The sequence below is a fragment of the Populus alba genome, chromosome 6, assembly GCF_005239225.2.
Source record: "Populus alba chromosome 6, ASM523922v2, whole genome shotgun sequence".
Taxonomy (NCBI): domain Eukaryota; kingdom Viridiplantae; phylum Streptophyta; class Magnoliopsida; order Malpighiales; family Salicaceae; genus Populus; species Populus alba.
Genome location: NC_133289.1, coordinates 6,106,016 through 6,126,319, shown reverse-complemented (window position 1 = coordinate 6,126,319; position 20,304 = coordinate 6,106,016). Strand labels below are relative to the sequence as shown.

Sequence of the window (20,304 nt, the reverse complement as noted above, 5' to 3'; positions counted from 1 at the left end):
CAAAATCTTACACTAAAAATTAAGATTCATCCGTCCACGAGCTTTATTTCATTTGTAATTTCAAGAGTTAGCTTGAGAAGAAAGTGTTCATTTTCTTAATTTTTTTTTTTTAAATCTTAGGGTCATTAACTTGAATGGACGGAAACACAAATAAAAAAAATAACAAGCAAGAAAAATCAGAGTTGTGACATAATAGGATTCTCACACAAAAAACCTTAATTTGTAGTTTTAATTCTAAAATATATTTCTAATATATTCCCTCTCTAATAGGTTTCACAACTTTTAAATTCAATCTATATAAAGTAAAAAAAGCAAATATAATATCCCGTGTTTGAAAACGCGATGCGATACAAACCGTATTTTCAATAATTTTTGAAAGAGTTTAACATGATTCGGTAGGTGGATTCTTGACTCATTCTGGATGGAGATTTGTAGTAACATGCCAGAGCTCTTAATAATCTCGCCATTCTTTGCTGCCAAGGGGTAAACGCAAGGGTTTTGGAAGAGAAGAAAAAAGGTATTCAATACCAAGAAATGAGGAGAAGGGATATTTTACGAGGGATTCAGTAGCTGAATCCTTGAGATTGGTGTCAAAGATCGTCAAGACAAAGTACGTGGACCAACTTTTGAGCCATCTCAGAAACCATGAACGTATCAAGAAAATCAAGGAAATTAAATGACAGGCATAAAATAAAAGCATAGCAGTAAAATCATACATACCAACAACTAACATTGATCTCTAATTAACTAAAGGTCATCATAACCATTGTTGATTCATATCAGGAATTACTGAATAATACATATAATTACTTCTTTTCTGATGATCTCCGTTGCCTTCAAGTTTCACTCAAGTGAAGAGTCAATCTTGTGAACTGATCTGGAGAAGGCAAGAACATCATCAGGATCTTGAACATCAACCTGCTTGTTTTCTTTAGGACCAACTGTATCACTACTATTACTAATTATTGATTCACGTATCAAAATCTTTGCCATTGGATCATCAACACCCTTTGTAGATGAACCTTTTTTCTCTTCTGTCACTTCCTTCTCTAATTGCTCTTTTCTCTCTTTCTTTGTCTCCATACTCTTATACTGCCTCTAGTTTTCCTACTGCTACTTTTTTCTCCTTTTTTGGCCTCATTTTTAGTTAAAATACAGATGCAAGAAATGTGGGGTTGCAGTGCTTTTACGCGTGGCTGTTGTTAAACAGCGAGGAGTGGCTGCTCTTACATGCAAAGAAGCAGAACAATACACGTATGTCTTCTACATTTAGTGAATATCAATGTATAAAATGATCTTAACTAGTAAATCACCCTTGATATGTGGGATTTTCTATGAGCTTTTACGAATCAAAGTTATACACACACACACACACACACACATACATACACCAATGCTATCTCATGATTGAGAAATATTCATAAAAATTTGTCTCTTTACTTAAATTCAACTTTAACAATTAGAAAATTAGTGTCAATGAGCTCTAAACTTAATAGTATCACTTTCTTTTAAAAGGAATTTGCATCTCTAACAAAAGAAAACTATAAAAGCCAGCCTGAATTATACATCCAAATCAGGTTTTGGCAGCTTACAAGCTCAATTCCACTCTGCATGAAATTTGAAAGCCATCTGTCTAAGTATCACACCAATATTGTGTACAGAGCCGGTCTAGAGGAGGGATCAGTACTCGGAAGGGTGGGTAATCAAGTACTGCGTCAAACTTGGTAATCAAGCCATCTGTCTAAGTATCACACCAATATTTTGCTTTTGACAGTTCCTTCCATGCTTTGTATTTTGTAAAGTTGATATTGTGTCTTATCGTAGTGGTGTCCCTTGTGTTTCTCAAAACCATCCAGTCTTGTTGAAAAGCATGCTCCTATATCAGCATATTTCTTGAGGTGGGTTTGCATTTGCTGCTGCCATGGTGCTTGCTCATAATATATGCACATTGTAGTTATTACATTAGAGAATCCCTAATACGAGTACTCCAAACCTGCTATTCCATATCAAATTGGGTCCTGGGAATTCGGGTTAAATTTGTAACCAGGTTGCTGCTGAATATATTCCCTTCAGTAGGCACGACTGCCTAAATTTCGTACAAAATGGTGGCACTATGTTGATTTCAGTTGCTATTCGTGCTATCACTGAGACATGCAGCAAACTACGATCAGGTCAATGGTCTATATTGCACAAGTATGATGGATGAAAGGAAAAACAAAGCATTGCCTCTGGGATTTTGTATAAAACCGGTGCTTAATAAAGCAAAAATTCAGTAACAAGCTAACAAAACTTCTATTGAAAAACGAGTGTAGATTAAACATATCTCAAGGTCAAATGACCACCACCCTGTCAACTGGAGTAGTTCTATCATTAAACTTAACCAATGTCTGATAACTTTTGATTGACAAAAATACGACCACATCAAAACTTGAACAATGTCTCTCATCAAAACCTAGTTCATCCTCCTGATCAACTCATTGATGTAATCTTCACGGTTTCCAGCATCACCTCCTTCAACATAATGGTTTCTCTTTTTCTTCAAACCTCCGAGTGGTGCCTTGAGCTGGAAAGGCCACAGGAAGTTGTTTGCCTCCTTGAAATGGGGTCCAACAGTTATGATTTCATGTATGAGATCTTCCATGCAGATTATTCCATGCTTGCCCAATCCCTGCAGTAAAAAGGAAACATGCTCACTAATAACATAAACAGTTTCTGGCAATGCCATTGATAACTCAAACAGTGTTCAAACTACAGACCTGTTCAACGATTGAATTATCAGTCAAGGGAATTCGCTGTTGGTTCAGTTTCCCATAGCCCCTCTTGTAAATCAATTCTTTAACACTCTTTAAATTGGGATACCTAGATCCATTTACATCAGTCATGAAATCTAGCAGATAAAGAAGAACAGGAAGTAAACAGTTTAGAATCATTATGAAAACATACCCAAAAGTCACATAAGGCTCAACCCTGTGAAGCATATTCACAGTTGCTTTGTTTACTTTCAGGAATACTCCGTTAAATATCTGCAAACAGAACACTAGGCAATGTGATAAATCAAACATGATCCATGTCAATTTCTCACCAAAAAGAAACAGTTTCTCGTGAGATGATGGCACTAGTACCTAAGCCATTTTATCTCCAGGAAAAAAAAACATGCACAAATTAAAACATTGAAAAGTTGCTCATGGCAAACAACCGAAACCTAAAGGATTCCTTTAGAATTATAATTGTGACCAGTACACACATTTTCACATTGTTATAAAAGACCTCGTTATCAATGTCCTTGAACTTCCTAAACTGAGATCTTAATTGTGGAGAAGTTAGAACACACCATCACCTATCAAAAAACACATAAAACTACAAATTGTATGAAACAAACAAATATTCCTAAATAAACTGAGCTAACATAATTTCAAAAGCTAAAAGAAAGATATGAGTAGACACATTTCATATTCTAGTTGATGTTTTCATTAATTTGTTTAGTAAATATTTTGAAGAAACCAAAAACAGAGTGAAACAAATGCCTCAGCCGCTCAACCTATCAGCCTCAGGTTTTAAGGCACCATCCACTACTAAAATGCAACACTTAGCAGTTCACTTTAATGAAAATAAATTTTGACAACAATTATAGACGAGCCATATTATGGAATCAAGGAATTTACTGGAATAGAAATGAAGCATCACCTGTCTTAAACGCAGAAGCTGCAGGATGGATCTTGTCTTTGGGTGCATGGCATTGATACTGAAAGTCATAAAATCCACATTAAACAAATGCGCCATTAAAATGAGAACTACAAGTTAAAGTTTATACAACAGTCTTACCCACGGATCCTGACGATAAACAACAGCTTAGCTTCTGGATTGACATAGAACCCTCCCTTGAGTCTTGCTTCACGCTTCAGCCTAATAAGCTCCTTTTGCTGATCAAGACAAAAAAAACACATTTTAAACAGTCAGGATTCGTATTACTACCAAAACATCACAAATTCCATTAATAAATAAACACACGAATGATCATATGATGCGTTATACTACCTCCTCATCATATTGCTGGGCATACTGCTTAGCCCTGCTGTAAATCAACTTGCGATTTTCAGCATTTTTCTTCTTTATAGCTAGCTTCTCTTCCTTCTTAGCCAAAGCCCATTCCTCATTCCTTTTCTGCTTTTTCAACACAGACTCTGGCACCGCTACCTTAACTTCTTCCCCCCCCATCTCTCTCTATTCACGAAATAATCATCGAAAATCAACCAAATATCAATATGCTACCGCTCTAAAAACAAAGCATTACCCCAAACTAGATAGAAGCAATAGATCAATTTCTGCATTTCAAGCAGAAACTACAAATACCCGTTACATCTAAATCTAAAACTGAGCGGACCGCCTAAAATTACAGCAAGAAAAGAAGACAATTTTCTAGCTTTTTAAGCTTCTAAACCCAACAGAATAGCTTCAAAATTGATTAACTAAGACAAATGTTCAACACTAGTATCAACAAACCATTATTTCAAAATCAAAGACAAAGAAACCCTTTTAAAATGACAGAAAAAGGTAGATTCTGGATGTTTGTTTTAGCAAAATGAGAAGAAAAGTTTCTAGCTTTTTTAGCTTCAAAATCCAACAGAAGTGATTACAGAATTTCTTAAACAAAACGATTAACAGCAGACGAGATATGATAGAAATCTCTGAGGAGAAAGAATGAGGATAGATTGAGAGATTTACTTGTTTGGCTTGCTGGTAGCGACTGCGATCTGCAAAGACAGAAGAGGTAGCTTCGCGGCTCTGAAGCAAAATATATGTGCGCGAAGGATTAGGGTTTCTTAGCAAGGTCGATTTTTGTATGGGCCTTGTCGGGTAAGTTGCAACCCTTGAGATCATGTGGCCCTAAGTTGGAGTGGCCCAACATTAATCTAAGTATGTTTTCATTTTATTATTTTTCTAGCTTTTTCAACAAGATTATTATTTAAAAGCAAAAAAAAAAATATTTGTTTAAAATCAATAATCTATTTAAAATTAAGTTAACATGGAAAATATGTATAATAATCCATATAAAATTATTTTATTAAACGTAAGGCATTTATATTTTTCTATTAGTGGGCTATTAAATTATTGAGTCCAGAAAATGTTTTTTTTTCACGTTTGCATTTATTTTTAAAGTTTTAAGAAATTTTATGTTGTTGCTGTTTAAATACAGGCAATCTGATGTATAACCATTGTGAATTTATTAAGAAAAAATGATGTGGTATTTTCTTTTAAAAAAGAAAATGTTGTTGTATTTATTGAAAAAATATGTTTTAAAATAAGGTTAATGGCATATTTGAAATCAAATTAAAAGTGAGGTATATTCACTTTCTATTTTTTAGATAAAGATTTTTTTTAAAATTGTTCTTCAACATAAGCTCTTTAATATAAAATATTAATATAATTAAAATAAATTATGGATAAAATAAAAAATTAATATTAAAAACTCTTAGTTGATAATATTTTGAAGAAACTCAAAACTTTTAAAAACTTTTACCTTATGTAATATTCTTGTTTATATACTAAAAATATAAGAAGTTAAAATTTGATTCAAATAGAGCATAAACTTTTAGAGAAAGAGATCTTAAGCAGAATAGGCTTTGAACTTAAACTTCTAACTTCTCAAATCTTAAAAGTTTAGGTTTATCATAAAATAATTTTTTTGGCTAAAAAAATTTATTTTTTACCAATTAATTTTGAGCTTGGGTATGGACCATGAAAATTATTTATTTCAAGTCATTCTCTTGCCCAACCATAATTTAAGTTATAAATTTCACAAGCTAACCCTAATCAATTCAAAATATTGTCATTACAATATTTTTTTAAAAAAAATTATCTTTATTTTTTAAAAACTATGTCGGATTTTTATTGGTTTTTTCAAGTTATTTCTGAAACCATCAAATTAATTAAGTCATATTAAATCAACCTAATATAATTTAATTTGAAACATACTCTCCCGGAGTAATTAAAGCTTGATTTTGAAATAATGATAAAATTTTGTCTGAAAAACAAACATTCTTGTAAACAATTTTAGAAAAAGTTCAACATGTTAATAAAGGACTATTTGAGAACATGATTTAATCCATGTTTTCAAAATATTTAAAATTTATTTATATTTAAAATTAATACTTTTTTTAGTATTTTTTTAATCATTTTGATACTATAATATAAAAAATAAATTTTTAAAAATAAAAAATATTATTTTAATATATTTCTAAATAAAAAATATTTTTAAAATTAATCAGTATCAATTCCAAAATAACTCTAACACAAATGATTTTTGGTTCGAGAGATGTTTTTTATTTTTACCCTTATTTTAAATTGTCCAGTTTTATCCAGCGGCTCTAAAGTCCCAGCATCAATGCCAAACCAAACCCGTTCCCTAAAACCCTTCTGTCCGTTGAGTTTATTAACCTCTCCCTCTCTCTGACCCAGGTAGTCTCTTCCTTTCCCTGTATAAAACACACAAAACCCTAGCTATCCATCTGTCTCTTTATGTCCAAAACCCCAGTTGCCAAAACAGTGAACATAAACCCTAATCTCTTATCATTTAAGCCTCGCCAAGTACTGTTGCTCTCTAACAGACCACCAGTCATGAAACAAGTAAACAACACCGAATCTCAAATTTTGAAGCCTGAACAGAAGACAATTTTGCTTCACTCTATAGCTAATTACCTTGAAAACACTGGTGGGTTTTCTAAAACATTAAAGAAATTCAAATCAGAAGCCAAATTTGAGGTATGCAAAACAAATTTACTCACTCTCTCTTTCTCTCTTGGCTTATCGAATTATGCAAGTTTAATCACAGGGATAAAATGATTGGATTTTTGTTTGTGTTTTGAGTTGAATTTGTGTTTATACAAATGGGTTTTGTGGATTTGGTTTGATGTTAATGTATTGGGTGTATATGAGATGATCGAGGTTAATGAAGCCTAATGCGATTATGTGTCTGTGTTGTGGCTTTTTGGGTGTTCTTTGTTTGTTTATTTGATTTTTTTTTGGTTGTTTTGTGATCTTTGTGCAGAAAGATGATTTGGGTGGTGGTTCCTTGATTGATTTGGAGGAGGTGTTTTGCAAGTTTTTGAAGACCAGGTAGGATGATTTTAAATCACTGTTTTTATTTTTGGTAACTCTCGTGTTAACAATATGAATCTCTATAATGGAGCTATATACTGTACTTAGGGATTTTTTTTTTATCGATAACCATAAGGCTATAAGATGGTGTTATTTGATATAAAAACAATGCACAAACTTTCTGTCAGTCGTTAAGAATGAATGTGTTTCACACATTTCCCTGAATTTAAGTTTTGTTTTTTTTTTTGTTTTTTTATTGAAGTGTCAAATTTGAATTAGCATTCTCAAATTGCATGACTTCCTCCATTTTTGCAGTGACGGTACCTGCAAAAAGCTAGAGAGCAGCCAGGTGCAAGGTGTGTTTAATTAATGAAATTGCTTGTCAGTTGGCAACTGTATCATCATTCTCTACGTTGTTAGTAGAATGTTCTTATATGATAGATGTTGATACTAGCTCATAGTCTAGTTCTATTTAACTGCAGATATACAGACGAATGGCTTTACTAAAAAGAAAAAGAAGAGTGATACTGATGCCATAAACAAAAAACTAGGAACTGCTGATAAAGTTAACAATTCTGAGAGCATTGAAGAGATTTTAACAAATGATACAGTGTCTACTGAAGTAAAGTCTAAAGAGAATAAGAAAAAGAAAAAGAACTCTCATTCTCATGGACAAGAGGAACAAGACAATACCAAAGCTTTGAAGGAACCTGCTGATAATGTTGCTGGTGAATCTCCTGATAAGAAACGCAAGGACAAAAAGAAGAAGAAAAGCAACATGGAATCTGAGTCTCAAGTTGATAATGTTGGACACCACTCATTGGAACCTGTGGCAACAGAAGAAAAATCTAAGGATGTGGCATCTTCAGAGGAAAATAAAGCAACTGTTTCTGAGACAGAGAATAAACCAAAGGATAAGAAGAAAAAGAAAAACAAGCTTTCTGATGCTGATGCTGACAGTAATGACAACAAGAATGTCAAATACGAAGAAAGGAAGAAAAAGAAGGATATTGTTGTTTCTGAAAATATGTCTGTTGAGACACTTGATGAAGGGAAATCAAATAATGTAGATTCTGAAAAAGATGATTCTAAGAACTCAAAGAAGGATGTAAATGTCAAAGAGAATAAAAGTTCCAAGAAGAGGAAAAGATTGCCTTCTGAAGATGATGCCCCTCAACCTGCTGATGAGAAAGCAGTTGAAGATTCTAAACGCAGAAAGATGGAAAGTTCAGAAGAACCAAAGGAAAATGGCCAGGCAAATGGAAACCTTGAGGAAAATGTAGAGAAATCATCATTGCAGAAATCAATGATGAAGGAAAAGAATGGTTCAGTTGAGGTAGGGTTTTGAACGTTCTAACTTAGAGAAGCTTGTTACTTTCAACTGTAAATTCCAAAGCTGAATTCCCTTTAAAATTCCAAATAAAAGCATGTTCAAATTGTTCCTGTGCTACAGGTTTATCAGGTTTCCTGTATACATGTGCTTAAAACCTATTTGTCCATGTGGTGGAGCCAAAACCATAAGTATTTATTTCTAACCAGGCTTTGAGCAACTACTGATTTTTCACGAAGATTAACCTACCAGCTCTTCAAAAACTCATTGTTATGAGCAAAGCTCTTTTGTTAAAATTCATGATAGCTGTTCTATTCCAGCATGAATAATTCTGTTCAAGTGTATTATTGATTTTATGTGTGTATTCTTAGACTGGAATTATGTTATTGCAGCTGAAGACTGTTAAGCATTTTCAAAGAGTAAAAGTTGATGAGGTGGTATTCTCTGATGAGAGGCTTAAAGATAATTCATACTGGGCAAAGGTTTGACAAGTTTTCGATATATGTTTTTAGTTTTTTGGTCCTTCATTGATTTATTTTCGTTAATATTTTCCATAAATTCTCTGTAGGATGGTGCCGAGGATGGTTATGGTGCAAAAGCACAAGATGTTCTTGGGCAAGTTAGAGGAAGGTACATTTTGTAGTTACGGCATTTCTATTTCTTTAGTTTCAGATGTGCAAACAAAATGTTGGTCCTGCTATCTTGTTTTCATTCTTTCTACCAGTGGAACCATATCAATAATTTTATTGGCGAGTTAATGATCTGATCTAAACTGCTGACTAGGCTATTCTAATTCTAACTCTAGACTTTCTTCAATTTAGGAACCTCTTTTCTTCCAGTATTTTTAACTTTCAGCAAGTTTTATGTATGTAATACTGATCCAAGCATTGCTGTTAAAAGGAAGGGAAGTAAAAGCTGAATCTTGTGATTACTAGTGTAACCTAGGATGTTTAAAGAATCAAGGGTTTTGGTTTTTGTTGGTCATTTTATCATCTTCTGTTTTTTTTGAGGAAAATTTTGTTAGCAAGATTGAAATTGTAAAAAGGTAACTGGTACAGGCCTTCAATATTTTGGGGTTATGAAAATTTTCTTACTGAACTATCTCTTACTCGCTCTCAGGGATTTTAGGCATGAAAAAACGAAGAAGAAGCGTGGGACATACAGAGGAGGGCAGATTGATTTGCAATCCCACTCAATTAAGTTCAATTACTCAGATGAAGATTGATCGGTGGTGACATCTTCGTGTGATGAATCTTGATTTTTGGTCCTGTTACATTTTTACTTGCATGTGCTAAGCACAGCTTTTCATTCATCAATGTGGCAATTTGTGCTTTTGTACTTTCAGCAAACTTTTGACAATTTTGCCTTCCCGTTTCTTACTTAATTTGAGTCAACTAAAGAATGGAAGGCATCTATTCTGTTTAGCTTCTCACAGCTATTTGAGGTTTCCTTTAGTGTATTATACGTTGGGTCTAAAATGGGGAAAATCAGAATCAAATTTCGAGGCAAAAAAATCTCCTTAAGTGTATTATACTTAAGGAAATCAATTTGTGCAAGTATCCTTAAGTACACTTACAGAAAAGAAGTCTGTTGCCAGACTGAAAAACGCAGTTGAGACAAGAATCAGGCTGTCAAAGCTCTAAAAGAACCATTTTGGAGCTGTCGGCAATAAAATAATAATAATAAAAAAGTTTTGCTCTGGGCCAAGTTCTGAGAAGAGAAAATGGCAACTCCTGAGCTCAAGTTGGAATTGTCAGGACTGATAGTGAAAATATCAATCATGGAATGCTAGAAAAAGAAGAAAAATCGGATATCAGAGCAAAATATTTTGTACATCAAAATTTTAACAGTTTATTGAAAATAACAAGGCTGAACCTGTAGCCCAATAAACAATTAATGAATCATGCCTAACCAATAAAAATTTTCTTGGCAGTATTACACTGACTTGAGAACTTCACTAGCAGTTTCCTTCTATGGAGAAACCATTTTCACCTCTTCTTATTTTTCTTTCTTCCTTGAAGGGTTCGCCTGTGGAAGCGTTCTCCTTCTTTCTCTAGACTGCTTATCCTCTTACCTATTCCAGAAGATGAAGACTTTTTATGCTGTAAAAGCTTTGGTGGTTCAACAGGCAATGATGGGGTAGGTTCCTTTCTGCCTTTTGAGAGTTGTTTGAGTGCTGAAAACAGATCAAAGGGAGAAGATTTTGCACCAGTAGTTGGAGGTGCCACGGGTACTTCTGGAACACGCAAGAATTTTTTTACCCCAGGAGCTTTCAACACTGAAATACAAGTAGAGAATTAAGTTCCGAAGGTGGTTAAAGTGAAAATCAGATGAAAATAATTTCAAAAGCCAAGTTCTCCACTGATCTTTGAAGATTACACAGAAAATTAAAAGGGAGAAAAAAGATCTAAGAACCTGGAAAACTCACCTAACCCATATGCGAGCGAAAACAAGTTGGAAGTAACCCAGTAACAAAATACAGCCTGCAATGACAATAACGAAATTTGGCATTGACTCCAAAACAAACAAGTTCTCAAACTCCAAATAACAATGGAGGGAAGAGATGGGTAAGGAGCAGAGCCAAAAGCCACCATCTTGTGGGGATCTAATGAACGACAACTTTTCCTTGAAATTCATTTATACAGACCATTACCAAAAGAAAATCTCAACTTTCAAGATGCAGATGCAGAAAACAGCTTAATTATGATCTCATAATACCATGTGCTTAGCAAATACCATGCAAGTGATCAAAAGATAACCTTTGGGAAATTCATAGTCAAAGGAACTGAAGCAACAGCAAGGGCCCTTGAAACGTTTTTCATGGTGCCAGCAGCAGGATTTCCTTCCATTCCTTCTTGCGTATTGCACTGAAGAAGAGCACAGATTAGCCAGCTAGATAATGAAAATCAAAACTGAGTAGAACAAGAACAAGCAATTTTTGTTATTTTTTTTAAAGAATAAAAAATATCCAAGCATAAAAACATAACCACCTAATTAGATAGAACAAGTATCTACCTCCACTGTTAGCAAGAAAGTTAATGCTGTCAAAACTGGAAAGATGTATAAACCATCTGGGGTTGTGAGGTCAACAAACCAGTATGCTCCACCACTTTTAAACGATGGCACTTTTTCTGCCATGTTTGAAATCTGGGGGAAACTTTGTCATGATATATTAAATGTGAAGATCAAATATAAAAGAAGACTCATCTGCAGTGCATTTACGGATAGAGGTTTAGCTTACAGCAAGGAAAAAGCTGATGAAGACAGGACCTTGAATAAAGATCCCCTTCAGTGGAGTAAATGGACTCACACCATGTCTGCAATTTGCAAGTCAAAACGAACTAAATTTTCCAGGGAAATTGACAGTCATGAAGATAATTATACTGTATAAAACTTGGCCGACCTACTTATCACAGGAGACATCGAGGTGAGTTATACGTGAAAAGATCGAGGTATAAACCCATTAATAAGCACCTTTATCATTGAAAAACAAATAATACAACTTACCTAAGGTAAGATGTCTAAAATGGTGTTTATTTTTCTTATTCCATTATCAGTCCCTTACTTAGAACCTCTGAAAGACCAGTTATAATTTCTATAAAATTAGATATTGCTTATTTTTCATTTTTACCCTTTTCATGCATAGCTCGCCTCGATATTCCCTGAAGCATTGCTTACAGTAATTGAGCTCCAATGATAATGCATTTTAGCACATCTAAAACAAAAAAGAATGAAAAAAGTGAAAACCTCTTCCCGAAAGAAAAGTACGTATGATCCTCTAAGCAAGACTAGTTAAATAGCAATTTGGCAATACCCTATCTTCAGGATGATAGCACTTGAACAATACTGTGCCTGCAAGTCATCTTAGGTGGTTAATGTGGCAAGAATATTTAAATTCCAGTGTGGTCATAATGTACTGCTCTATATAACACAACTTCATATTTCTTACTTTTAAGAAACTAAATTGTTCATCATTTGAAACAATTAAATTCCACTACGATCAAATGAAAAGGTTTCTTACTCCTTAAACAACTTCTGCATTTCTTTCTGACCTTCAGAAACAGCAGTAGGGTCCATGACCTGAGAAGGACAGAGATAGTGGCAACATGATTGATGAGCATTTTGAAACAAGAAATGGATTTTATAAAGTGTGCATAGGCTACATCAACCTTTTGGTGCCTTGTTATATTCATGCTATCATTGAAAACATTTCAGTTTTATTCACATTATAAACCGAGATAAGCATAGGCCAAACAAAAAGTTGCTCAGCTATAACCAAGGACATTTTGTCGCAATTGCCTATATTGCCCTTTTGTTTCAAGCTATCCCCTTTTTATACGGGTATTTCATATCAAGAACCAAGGGGAAACCACCCACTTATAGAAACCAAGAACTGCATGCAGAATGACAAAGCATGACATCTAAAACAAGTGATCAAACTAGTATGTGCATGTGTGTTGACAAACCAGTAGAAAATGCACTGGTAAAAATAAAATTTCGAGTAACATAACAAAGAGTGAGGGATAAAGATGTACAGGCACCGAAAACAGACCAACAATGTAAGTATGAGGTCAATAGAGTAAGGAGTGATAAAACCATCAAAGAACAAGCATAATACCTGACGGTCCACCCTTTGCTTAACCTCCTCCAAATGCGGCCTCAAGATCTGCAGGATACACATAAATCCACATGAGATATAAGGACATCAACTCTGAAGTTTTACTTTGCATGCACCAAGAGGAAAATAAAAGATCTTTGTGGAGGGTTAGCAGGAGAAAAAAACACGTGGAAATCTAGGTATACACTGCACTCAATGTTCTTCCCATTGGATTGCAAGTGTCATGTGTGATTTAACCAACATAATCAAGTTGACATCATTATCCCAAGAGAGGAAACTTATCTTCTACCTTAATACTGGTGCCACCATGCAAACACACGGGCACTATAACTTAATAAGTTACATACTAGATGCTGTGCTTTTAAAATCCCAACAAGAGGCTGAAATGCCACAGCATAATGAATATCATAGAAGATAATCTACTAAAAACTGAAAATAAAATCAATGAACAAGAAGCAGAAGATTGTACAGATGCCACCCAGCACGAGATCCTCGAAAATGTCCATAACATTGCAAAACTTGGAAAATAGGGTTTCTGGAAGAAACATCCAAAAGTAACTTAAAAACATTTCAAGAAAGGAAACACAATCTGTTAATGACCATGTAAACACACCTGCCAAATGTACAAAGTGCAAGCATACATCAATTCCATAACAACAACAACAACAGCTTGACTGGTGGACCACACAAATCCAAAGGATGGATTTCCCGATTTCAGGAAGAATCTTTCAGTTAGATTAGCATTATTCTTTCAAACACACACACACACACACACGTACACAAACACAAATTCAGCACTCAACAAGCAAACAAATCATTAACACTCATATTCCGCCACAATATCATTAAACTTAAAAGAAAAACCACTAACACTAAGTTTCGAAGTAGCTTTCAACTGATTTATCAAAAGTGGAAGCATCGCGCTTCTTATAAGCAATGTAGTCACAACCATAGAAGCCCACCTAAAAAATTTGCAACAAAAACCAACAAACAAACAATTAATTTAACGTAATATTTAAACACACGCAAACAATTCCCTATTCTACGCAATTTCTAGTATAATTTAAATGTTCGGAAACAATCTTCTTACCAATTCAATCCAGTAAAATTATGAACAGCATCAATAACATGCTGAAGAGCCGCAACAGGCAAGTAAGAATCCGCAGCCGCAATCGCAACTTCATTCGCAGCGGGAGCCGCCTGCGCCACCGTATCCATCACCACATTAATCTTATCTGCCGCCGCAGTGGTGGTGGTTGACATGTAGCGTACGAAACAAGCGCCTGCGAAATGCGAGTGATTTGCTTCTTGAAGTAGAGAAGCGAAACTAGTTGAATTAATGTTGGAGGATCTTTGTGGAACGTAATTAGTGGGATTAAGTTGTTCTTGATTGTTTTTTGTGGTGGTGGTTGTCGTCGTCGTGGAGAATGTATGTGAAACGCGGATTGTGTTGTCGTTTCAAGATGGTTGAACGAGTTGAGAGACTTCTCATGTAAGCCATTTTGGTAACAGAAATTTGAAGCTCCTTCAAAAAAAAAAGAACTAAATAACTATATATTAAGCTTCTGGAATAAAAATAAATTAAGAAATGTGAAGAGAAGGCTGGTTCCCTTTGGAGAACTTCTGGTTTTTTGTGTTACAGATAGAGGGAGGGAGGCAGGGAAGCCATGGAGTAATAGAGAAGCGAAGCTATTGGAGAGAGGGGTTTAGGAGGTTTTGACTTTTGAGAGGACGGAGGGTTGATGAAGGTCATGATTCCTGATCCAATTTTAGGGTCGAGGTACTGGATATGGACCGTCTATGCAGCGGGTTTGTATTTTCCATGCAGAAAAAACGATATTGAGAAAATGTAAACATGTTTTAAATAAATAAGAAAAATAAATTATTCAACCATCTAGGTGGTGGTCCAGTGGTAAAAACTTGGGACCAAGAGGTTTGCTCCCTCTGTGGTCTCAGGTTCGAGCCCTAAGTTGCTCATATGATGGCCATTGGAGGCTTACATAGTCGTTAACTTCAGGGCCCGTGGGATTAGTCAGGCCCGTGGGATTAGTCGAGGTGCGCGCAAACTGGCCCGGACACCCACGTTAACTAAAAAAAAAAAAAATAATAAATTATTCAAGTTATAGTTTTACCGATTTAAATAAATTAGTTTTATTTTAATTAAATAACAACAATAATAAACAAATAAAATTTTTAAAAAAACTATGATAATTTAAAAAACATCTAAGGAAATACATAATTGGATTAAAAAAAAACCCAACAAGTCATTCAAAGATAGCGTGATAAATATCTATGATAAATAATAAGAGACAAGTCAACTTGTGTTAACCCACAAAACTTATGTCACGAGTCATGAGATCGGGTTAAGCCGGTAAAAAATAATTTTAAAAAAAACCACAAAGGTTTTTGTGATTAAAAAAATAATATTGAACAATAAAATTAAAAATAAAAAAAAAGTTAAACCACATCAACTTTTCAAGCTCACAACCTGAGTCATTAGATCTAAAGTACCATACATCTAAAAATAATAAAAAATAATTCCCAGCAAATCTAATATCTAAGATTGAATTATTATTATTATTATTCTTATCATCATCATCACCACCACTATCATTATCGATATTATTGTTATTATTATATCATTATTAATATTTTTATTATTATTCTCATTATTATTTTGACTATTAGAATTAGTAATAATAATAATAATAATAACAACAAACAATAATAATAATTAGCATCATCATCATCTTCCTCCTCCTCCACCACCTCCTTCTTATTCTTCTTCTTATTATTATAAACTATTATTACTACTCTTTACTACTATTATCATCATTATTATTTAATTAATATTAATATTGATATCATCATCATTGTTATTGTTGTTATCACCATTACTATCATTATTACTATTATTATTATTATTACTACTACTACTATTATAATCATCATCATTATTATTATCGTTATCACTATCAGTAGAATTAGTTTTATTGTCATTATTATTATGATCATCATCATTATTATTATTACCACTATTATTATCATTGTTATTATTCTTGTTGTTGTTAATATTATTATTAATAATATTATCATCATTTTTATTATCTATTATCATTATCACTACTACTATTATTATTATAATAAACTATTACTACTACTATTATTATCATTAGTAGTTTTATTATTAGCATGATTATTATTATTATTATTATCATCATTACCACCACCAACATCATTATTATCATTATTAGAAAGAAAAAAAAAACACTAGATTTAAAGAATATAATTAAAAACTATAATTTTTTTGACAAAAGAGTCAAGAGAGAAATTAAAAAATCAAAAAAGAAGAAAGAATAATTTGAAAATATTATAGATGACGAATTAGAATTGAAGGATTAAATTGAAAACAAATATAAGTTTGACAAAAAAAAAAGACAAAAAAAAATCAAAACTAAAAATAATTGAATATGAAAGACTAATAAAAATGAAGATCATAACTCTTTTTTTTTTGTGTAAGAGAGAAGAATGAAGGGGAGAATAAAAAAAGCTTCATCGATGATAAATCAGCTACTATAAACTTACATGCTCTATCCAGGAAGGAAAAAGTCATGAAAAAAAAAAAAATCAAATGAGATGACGGTGGTATATTTTCCTTCAACGAGGAGGCGCGTACATACTAACAAATTTTTTTAAAATAAATAATGTAAATTTAATATTAAATGACATGATTTTATGGGAAGGGTAAAAAGTACGAATATAAAAATAAGTTTTAGTTGTTTTGTTATTTGTAGTACTCACTTGGTGAATTACTCATAAAATATCTGATTTAGATCATTGGGTCAACTTGGATCCATTGTTTTTATTAAAAAATATATATTTATTAAAAATATATATTTTTTAAATCATTAGCATTAATATGAATAAGTTTGGATCGGTATAACTGGATAAGATACATCATTAAAAATCTGACAAGAGTAATCAGATTTTATCAAATCAATATGTTTTCTGATCCAACTTAAAATTTATTCCCGATCAAATTTGGATTCCTGGTCTTGCCGAGATTAACATAAAAGATTCATGCCTTAATTGTTTATATTATATTAGATTCAAAATTTAGAATATCTAGTTGTGACCAATGAAGGGATCCCGTGACTTCAACCCAAGCAACTCTGGTGAGGTGAAAGGCCATATTATCACTGAACCAACCCCTGCTCGCAATCGGATTGGTTGTGAGGTTTGGTTTACGACGGTGCAGCTTTAACATTCTGGCTGAAGATATTTCATTAGGTTGTGCAGGCAAGCACCACCGCCACTTTTTAAACAGTATAGGTTTACTATAAATATACATTATAGAAAATAAAACTCCTCATTCTTGTAAATATAAATATATTATCGAACGATGTTAAATTTTGTGTTTTTTTAATTTTTTTTATTACAACATTTATCCATAACTGCTGCAGATTTTTAACATCAATAGCAATGCAAGAAACAACATTTCCAGAAAGTGACAATGACAGTAATAAAACCGATGAAAGAAGCAGAAAACCTCGCCCATATTTGGAACAACCAACACTTATTACTGCAGAAATTTGACTGATCTAAACTGCTTTCTAACTTCCAAAATTCCTTGGGTTGGAACCGTGGTTTTGTTTCACAAAAGGAAGCATTGATGAACTTTCATCAATGGAAGTATCCTAAACATGCAGGTAAGAGAGCACCAAGCATCTTCGGCCGTACGTGTTCTTTTGATTTCTTTTCTTGTTTCTTCATGATCACTTCATCAATGTACAGTATACCCGTGCCTTTGTAAACTTCAGGAGGCTTGCAGCTACGAACAGAAGCAGCAAACTGGTGCATTCTTTCCTCGTCAATTCCAGTGCAGCAAACTACATTGTTCTTGAAGCAGAAATACGAGCAGCTGGAAGAACAGTGAGTTCAACCTCATGACTGTATATCCAAAGCCCACAACCTTATGAAAGCGAAAGAATTTGGCTTCCATTATTGTTAAACAGATGGAGCAACCGACTCTATTAAAATTATAATAAGCAAAAGAAATTCAAAAAAGATAGCAGAAAACAAAACAAAAACTACCGAAACGGCAAGTTATCTTTCAAGAAGGATTCCATTTGCTTTAGCAGTCTTGACATTTAATGTTCAAGGCTTTTAGCTAAAAAAAAAACTGCAATCTTCCCATTTCATCACTGTTCATTACTTCGTTATCGCATTTCCAGCCTTGTTGCAGAATACTTTTGGCAAACAAAACCAAGAGTCTCGCTTCAAGGAGGAGCCAGGCGCTACAAGTCTCGTCATGGAGAAGCTCACTTGGAACTCGCCACCAATGAAATCTAGCAAATGCCTAGACAATAGAACCTATCATAATGTGGTGACTTCATTTATTCATTCATTCTTGGTGGATTCATCTTGCAAGTTAGCTGTTAGCTAAGCTAGCAATAGTCAAATGACAAGAAGTCAATTAGAAGAAGAATATATTTATAGTTCAAATCATAATAATTGTATTTTTCAATTCATATGTAAATATGTGATCAATTGAGGATCTTGTATTCATGGGTTTTTTCTTGTAGTTTAATTCTTGAAAATAACCGCTCACCCATAAATTATATCCAAAAATTAATCCATGATATAAAAAAAAACAAATAACATCATGGTCCTTCTGAAATAGCTAGAATTAGGCAGTACTGAGTCCACACATAAAAGACACTTAACTATTTTAAATGGCAACCCGTTTTCCTTCGAGGAGGTTCTTACTTAATTCTTTGTTTTGGTAAAAAATTGTTTGCTTTCTTGAAACAAAACAAATAGACAGACACGGCAAAAACAATAAATTTAAATTTTTTTTAAGAATTTCAAAATCTTATTAGACAATCTATAGTGTTGTTTTACAATTTATAGGAAGATTACTTGAATATTAGATTTTGTTTTTTTAGGTGTGACTAACTTTTTAAAAATTGAGTTATCACAAACTACAAGTTATCCAAATATTTAATCTCTAACAGTAATTTACATGATTTACTAGTAAGAAATCTTCTAAAACCCTCTTTAGAAAAGAGAGATTATCATACCTTTAAGTGATAACTTTTTTTCTTTTTGTGTTTAAAATTTCTCTTTGTATGTTCTATAACATTTGTACATCTCAATTTCTAAAATATACGGCATAACACTTTATTTATAGAAAAACACTAATAATCTTATAAATGATAAAATATCAATTTTTCTATTTAAATAATAAAACATATATTGTTTCAAAAAATATGTTAGAAATTTATTCAATCAAGTCTGTACTTGATTTTTCTTGGTCTAGAATTATAATCACCTGTAGTAATTACATTATAGTCCTTAATATCTAAAACTAATTCATAATACAATTATACTTGATTAATTATTCGAGTTTAATTTATGACTAATTGTTTTTAATATGCATGACTCATTAGATTTCTAACAAGTTGGTTTAAATATAAATCATAATCATAAATAAACTAGGATTAAATAAATTAAATAATTTAATTTATTATCAATTCAATAATTGATTGATCTATATTTGAAGATCAAATGCATTGTTTAGCAACGTGTTATATTCCCTAAATATTAGAAAAGTCACAAGTGATTTGACTTAACATTTCAACAAACAGTTTCTTAATATAATTATTATTCACTCATTAGTAGAAATTATAGCATAAAGTATGCGTACTCTGTCAAATCATGCTTGTTCTCAAAACTATAGTCACTGATTCTTTAAATAAGATTTCATCAAGAATGTATGATGTAGAAGTTATAGCATAAAATATGTATACTCTGTCAAATTATATTTCTTCTCAAAACAATAGTTACTGATTCTTTAAATAAGATTTGAAACTCTTTTTAAATCTCATTCCATCTGACGCAAGGATTTCATAATCGATACTATTTGAGAACAAGTGGAATATTTTTTTCTAATTCACATAAGATGATGAATTCTCTCTTAATCACTCAAAATATATTTTATATAGTTAATGTTATAACCAATTTTTATCATTATTTATCCTTAATTAGAACAACATGTAGTCAGGATCAAAATATAATATTTTGTATATAAAGATATTTATCTCTCAACGAATCTAATTAATATCCAGTCTTAATAGAGTATCAATCAAGAACATTTCAGAATAATATTTTGATGCAATAGAAATCTCATAATTATAATAACTTTATAATTTTTTTTACAAAGTATTTTTTTTCCAATGACTTTATCTTTAATTTAAAT

General features: G+C 32.6%; 2 protein-coding genes and 1 pseudogene across 2 annotated transcripts; 1 reads left to right on the top strand and 2 right to left on the bottom strand.

Moving 5' to 3' along the window:
• Positions 1–2,203: 2,203 nt before the first annotated feature.
• Positions 2,204–4,872, bottom strand: LOC118033586 (large ribosomal subunit protein uL30x). Its single transcript, XM_035038594.1, has 7 exons — positions 4,723–4,872; positions 4,036–4,221; positions 3,823–3,920; positions 3,685–3,742; positions 2,944–3,023; positions 2,757–2,859; positions 2,204–2,668 (listed from the first exon to the last, which is right to left on the bottom strand). The coding sequence occupies exons 2-7, from the start codon at positions 4,213–4,215 to the stop codon at positions 2,453–2,455; spliced, it is 735 nt and encodes a 244-aa protein (XP_034894485.1). The 5' UTR covers positions 4,216–4,221; positions 4,723–4,872; the 3' UTR covers positions 2,204–2,452.
• A 1,494-nt stretch (positions 4,873–6,366) lies between these two features.
• LOC118033585 (uncharacterized) lies at positions 6,367–9,854 on the top strand. Its single transcript, XM_035038593.2, has 7 exons — positions 6,367–6,759; positions 7,046–7,113; positions 7,411–7,451; positions 7,578–8,431; positions 8,818–8,907; positions 8,994–9,055; positions 9,545–9,854. The coding sequence occupies exons 1-7, from the start codon at positions 6,517–6,519 to the stop codon at positions 9,648–9,650; spliced, it is 1,464 nt and encodes a 487-aa protein (XP_034894484.1). The 5' UTR covers positions 6,367–6,516; the 3' UTR covers positions 9,651–9,854.
• A 357-nt stretch (positions 9,855–10,211) lies between these two features.
• LOC118033647 (mitochondrial inner membrane protein OXA1-like) lies at positions 10,212–14,863 on the bottom strand (annotated as a pseudogene).
• Positions 14,864–20,304: the final 5,441 nt, after the last annotated feature.